The sequence below is a fragment of the Adiantum capillus-veneris genome, chromosome 9 (genome assembly GCF_014529385.1).
Source record: "Adiantum capillus-veneris isolate H3 chromosome 9, ASM1452938v2, whole genome shotgun sequence".
Classification (NCBI taxonomy): domain Eukaryota; kingdom Viridiplantae; phylum Streptophyta; class Polypodiopsida; order Polypodiales; family Pteridaceae; genus Adiantum; species Adiantum capillus-veneris.
In genome coordinates, this window is record NC_140939.1 from 132,336,622 (window position 1) to 132,342,621 (window position 6,000).

At 46.2% G+C, this 6,000-nt stretch overlaps 1 protein-coding gene across 1 annotated transcript in view; it reads right to left on the reverse strand.

Moving 5' to 3' along the window:
* The window catches only part of LOC147451193 (uncharacterized), a 43,436-nt gene extending 41,028 nt beyond the window's left edge, over nt 1-2,408 (reverse strand). The window contains exon 1 of the mRNA XM_086520155.1: nt 1,981-2,408. Coding sequence (XP_086376281.1) covers nt 1,981-2,287 — 307 coding nt within the window. The 5' untranslated portion in view covers nt 2,288-2,408. The remainder of the gene's footprint in view (nt 1-1,980) is intronic.
* Between the last annotated feature and the right edge of the window lie 3,592 nt (nt 2,409-6,000).

A 6,000-nucleotide genomic window follows, 5' to 3' on the forward strand; every position in this document is an offset into this window, starting at 1 on the left:
CTTTATGTAAGAGCATCCCGCTCCATCTTCTCCATCTCCCTTCACTCTCTTGTTCACTTCAATTTTGTTATTGTGTTTGATATATAATAGTGTTAGAAGTGTTGTAGATTGTGATAGCTCACTCATTTACAGCTGGCCATAGAAGAGGAGGGGGGCGGTTGGGGGAAAGGGAAGGGGGAGGGGGGGGGGGGGGGTTGTCCACGTCTGTCGAACGGAACGATCCGTCCCGTTCAGGTTCCGTCCGATCAAAAAAAATGACCGTTGGCGGACTTTTTTGACCGTTTTTACACCGGTTTTGTAGCGCCACGTGCTGGCACTTTTTTAACGCTAAAACTTGAACGTTGGGGGCCTTGGAGCCTTGGCCCTTGGGGCATCATAAGCCAATGTGCCATCCCACCCCCAACATCCACACACACACACACACACACATGCAAAGCCACATGGGCCATGGCCATGGCACATGGAATTTGAATTTTGAAGCATGCTCTCTCTTTAACTCTTCTCCCTCTCTCCTCAAAACCTATATAAAATTGCCCACCCTCTCTTCTTCTCCATATATCCCTCAAGCTCTCATTCATCTCCTTCCCTACTCAAGCTCCCTCAAGCTCTCTCCATTCATCAAGGGCCAAGGCTTCAAGCTTTGGCACTCCATCAAGGCTTCAAGCTCCCTTCATCTCCTTCAAGCTCTCCATTATTCCTTCAAGCTCCCTTCATCTCCTTCAAGCTCTCCATTGTTCCTTCAAGCTCTCCATTATTCCTTCAAGCTTTGGCACTCCATCAAGGCTTCAAGCTCCCTTCATCTCCTTCAAGCTCTCCATTATTCCTTCAAGCTCCCTTCATCTCCTTCAAGCTCTCCATTGTTCCTTCAAGCTCCCTTCATCTCCTTCAAGCTCTCCATTATTCCTTAAGCTCCCTTCATCTCCATCCATCTCCTTCAAGCTCTCCATTACTCTAAAGTTCTCTCATCACTCCCCATCCCTCAAGCTCTCCATAATGCCGCCCGCTCTTCATGAAGCCTTCAACAAGCATTGCCGCTACTTTGAAAGGGTGAAGAACAAGCAAAATGTTTGCAAATGGTATTGCAAATATTGCCGGAAGACTATGACCTCAAGCTCCACCCGCCTTATCATCCACTTGACCAAGATGGGAGGGGAAGCGGGTCCTTGTCACTACTTTTTGTCACTTGTATCTCTCGAGCCTCGACTCTCTACTTATGTAATGAATTATGAAATCAAATGCAATCATGATCATCTTTTTTCGAACATTGCCGTTTCCAATGTCCATGGCCAAATCTTTAATGTTCTTACTTGTAAGACATCTCCTTTAAGTTGTATGTACTTAATACTAAGTAGTTACTCATAATAGAGTAAAAGCTCTGAAAAATATATGATTTATTTTTTGCATCGTACGTTACTTCAACGTACGTCTAATTTTTTTTAGTTCGATTAGTACCGCACGTCTTCGTACGTGACCATACGTGTCAACTTGGGGGAGGGGGGGGAGGGCGTATACGGCGGGCCCAAAGAAACGTCTCTACACAATCTGAACGCCCCTAAAAAGGTATTTTCCTCTGCATTGTCTGAACCCAGCCTAAATTGCATTGACAAGGGAAACGCTGGAACAACATGATCAATCAATATACACCCTTGACAACCTAGGGGGGGCATGTTTATTTGAGAGAGAATAAGACAAAAACCAAAGAATCAAATAAAAATGGAAGAAAAAACGTACTGTTCTTTGATGTGGAAGCATCAAAGACGAAGCATATTTTATTTTATATTATAAAAAAACTGATGCGACTGGTTATTATGGAAGACGTTATTTCCTGGTCTCTGGGCTAAACGAAAACCTTAACAAGACAATGAACTGCCTAGAAAACAAGAAGCAAACCAAGCTACACATGAAGAGCTGAATGAAAGAGACAAGACCCAGAAACGGACTTAGTGAGATCATGCTGAAAGAATAGCCGAGCGTACTAACCAACAGAGGAAGAAGCTATAGCCGAGCCACAGCCGAAGGTCTTGAAACAGGAGTCGACAATCTTTCCAGTTTCTGGGTCAACCCTTATCTGCAGCTTCATCACATCGCCACATGCAGGAGCACCCACCAAGCCAGTGCCCACATTAGGGTCGTTCTTGTCAAAGGATCCAACATTGCGAGGATTGTTGTAGTGATCCACCACATTCTCGTGGTAGAAAGCCTGTTGCATTAACATGAAAGGGGCTGCAGGTGACCTCCCCTTTGCCGCCATGGCGCGGCTCGCCATCGAAACCAGCGCGCTGCGCATTTCTGCTGATGCCGTCTACTCGCGACAAAGAGTGAAGTTTAGTAGGAGGTATTTGTGCGGTGTTTGGAACGGAGAACGGCGTTTCGAGTCGGTATGCAGAGGTTGTATCTCTATATAGGCTACTGCCTTTGAACCATGGGAAATAGGGCAGCCACATCATGGAGCCACATCATGGAGTTTTTTTTATTATGTAGAATCTGACGGAGTGCTGAGTACAAAATTCCCTTTCAATTTCTCAAATTCAAAGCGGGCAAACTTACTATTTTTTCAAAAAATAGAAAAGCTGAAGCAACCGCCTCCCAAAAAAAATTCCCCCTCCCCCCCCCCCCCCCCCCCCCCCCCCCCCCCCCCCCCCTTTTCTCCAGCGCTCTCTCTCTCTCTCTCTCTCTCTGTGTGCGGGCAAGGCAACGGCTGCATCTCAGCAACATGGAGGAGGAGAGTCTCTTTCTCTCTCTTTCTCGTTCCCGCATGCGTGCAATGCTCTCTCTCTTTCTCTCTCTCACGATGTGCTCTGATGAAGTGGGTGTAGAACTGCTGCGCATGGGGATGGAATGCTGGGCGTGATGGGATGTTGCTGCTGCGTGAGGGTTCTTGCTGCTGCTGTCGCCTGGCCTGCTGACCTACTGGCGCGTGAAGCAACCCCCCCTGCGTCGCCACAGTCTGCCCCCGCTGCCCTCTAGCCTGCGCTGCTGCGTGCTGCCTGTGTGGCCGGTGCGCGCTGACAGCCTCGTGGAGGACACAGGAACGCACAGAGCATTGGGCTCTTGGATAGAGCAAAGGAGCTTCTCTCCACTCTCTCACAGCAGTCCCGCGCAGTCCTACACGTAGCAGTTCCAGATGATCTACGCGTAGCAAGTAAAGCAGTCCTTCTACGCCTAGGAAGCCTACGTTCAAGTTTAATTTTATTTTAAGCCTTAAGGTAAACTTTAAGTTTAAAGAGAATTTAAGCCTTAATACCATTCTCTTTACGTTCAAGTTTAAAGATATTTTAAGCCTTTAAGCCTTAAGGTAAACTGGTTAAGTTTGCCGTATTCTCAGCCGCTCACCCTAGTAGCCTAGCACCCTACCCCACATTTGTGGTCCGGGTTTGATGGATCCGCCTACCGAAGGGGAAGGGCTGGGTGTAGATAGCTACACCACCCAAAAAAAAACAACGGCCACTTTCAAACGAAGAAATAGAGATAATGTACTATCACCAGGATCATTGCGAGTTGGGAAAACCTCCAGGATACATGATGAGCTACTGATGGAGAAGGTCCAGGTGATGCTCAAATCAGAGCTAAACTATATGAGGGATGACATCAGGAAGGAAATGCACGCAAACGCTGAGAGCTACAGGAACTCCATGTATGGAGACATGATGAGAGAACTAAGGAGAGGGATCCGGGGGGTACAGAATGAGGAAATTCAGATCGTGAAAACAGAATTACGAAACCTAATCAAGGTCGAATTAAATGTAACAGAATGTGTTATGCAAAAGAAACTCGTTGAGACAGTAGCAAGTTTTGAAGCATGGAGAACAAATATGGAAAAGCACATGGGGGAAAAAGATGCAATAATCGAGGAGCTAAAAGGAGAACTTGCGGCTTGCAAATCTGCAACGAAGGAGAAGGGAGACGACCAACCTTCGGTGTTGAAGGAGCTCGAGGACATGAAGGATCACATGAAAGCTCTACGGGAAGGAGATGAACAAAAATCGAAAACGGCATCTTCATGGGCGGAACGTCTTGTTAAGACACAAGAAAAGGTTGATGAAGCAGAGAAATGGATTGAGGATGCGAAGAAAGGGAAGGCCCAGATGCCTGAGACCACACCTACCTCCACCATTATTAATATGACCATTGAGGAAGAGCAGAAAAGGAAGAATCGGGCTCTGCATGTGCGGGTCACAGGAGTCAAAGACAAAGAGAATGTAGATGAAGAAGTGAGGGAACTACTACAACGCATGGGCATCACAGAGCCTACTCACACAAGTGCATGGAGAGTGGGCAAGAAAGGAATCGACGAGAAGGGAAACCTAAAGGATAGGGCACTTATTCTCCGCTTCCCGAATACAAAAATAAGGAAAGAATTTCTAAAGAAGAGGCCAACTCTTAAGAAAACCGGTATTTTCCTAGGAGATGGCCTTACATTGGCACAAGTGGCACACATGCAAGAGTTGATGCCAGAGATCAGGGCAGCAAGAGAAAAGGGGAAAATCGCACTTTTATAGAGGAGGGAAAGTAGTGGTTCTGGAAAAGCACTCATCATGACGGTGCAAGACCTATGGGGCGACGCTCCGGATAGCGGTGTGGAATTGTAATGGATCATATAGGCTAGATGTAGGTGCCTTTGAAGACAGCTTTAGGGACAGAGACATAGTTTTCTACTCAGAGACACCAGATACCGGGACAGCTTATGCCACATGTGAAGGGGTATTTATGGGAAACAGCTGGTCGACCAGACAAGAGATCTCTACGAGGTAGCTGGGGTTCAGGAGGAGTAGCAATCTTATTTAAAGAGGAGCTCAAACCACTACTACAGGTTATCAGGAAAGATGAACAAGCAAGGTATATGTGGGTGAGAATGAGAGCCGAGACATGTAGATTTCTATATATCGCTATATGCTACTTCCCTCCAAGCACATCAGTCTACTCCTCACCTAAAGGACAGTCCCCTTTCTCCATATTGAATAATGACATATGGGAGTTCTCTAGAGATGGAGACATCGTTCTCTTAGGAGACTTTAATGCCAGAACGGCCAACTCTCAAGCAGTATTCTATGATACTTCCGAGGAAATGCTCAGAGAAGTGGATTTATCACAAGAGGGGCTTACTAGAAACTCACAGGATAAAGAACACACTGAATATGAGAGACATCTCGTGGAGATGGCAACTACACATGGTTTGGCCATACTTAATGGTCTAGAGAATTTCCCTTTATCTGGGGGATTCACATGCTTCCCGCACAGGCATGGGGCCAGTACGGTGGATTATGTCATGACTTCACCAAGCTTTATTTCTAGTATCGAGGACTTTAAGGTGGGACCCAGACCGGTTGGGATTGCAGTGGATCATGTCTCTTGACCTTATCAATCTCCTTCCAATACAATGCCTCTCAAGTACAAAGGAAGAAGACACACACAAGATATACTTTCACGCCAGAGAATGACTCAGTCTATGTGGAAAAGATCTATAATAGGATTTGGGCAGCTGAGCCAGTATATACTGTAGAGATTACTTCTCAGCTAACAGAAATACTACATGGAGCAACACAAGAGGCATACCCACATACTCAGCTTGATCAGAAGAGAGGATCTGGGAACATGCCTCAAAACAGTTGGTACGACGAGGAATGCAAAGAGATGAGAACCCAGGTCCAGAAAGAGCTTACACTTGGGATCATCACATATAAGCAGTCTCGGAGTGCTCTTCGGCGTATAGTACGTCGCAAGAAAAGGGCATTTTTAGCCAAACTAGAGAAGGATTTATATTAGCTCTTCTTGAGTCCGGACTCACATGAGGCATGGCGTTTATTTCACGAGCACTCATCGCCTCCGACAATTACTTCTCCTGAGATTTGGGGTCAATATGTAACATCATTATATACGGTATCTGGACAGCCTCCATTACCAGGTCCGCTAGAGCCATGCCCTGCTACTAGTACTTTCTTTACTACGAAAATGGTGGAAAAAGCCATTGATAAGATGAAGACAAGAAGAGCATATGATCAT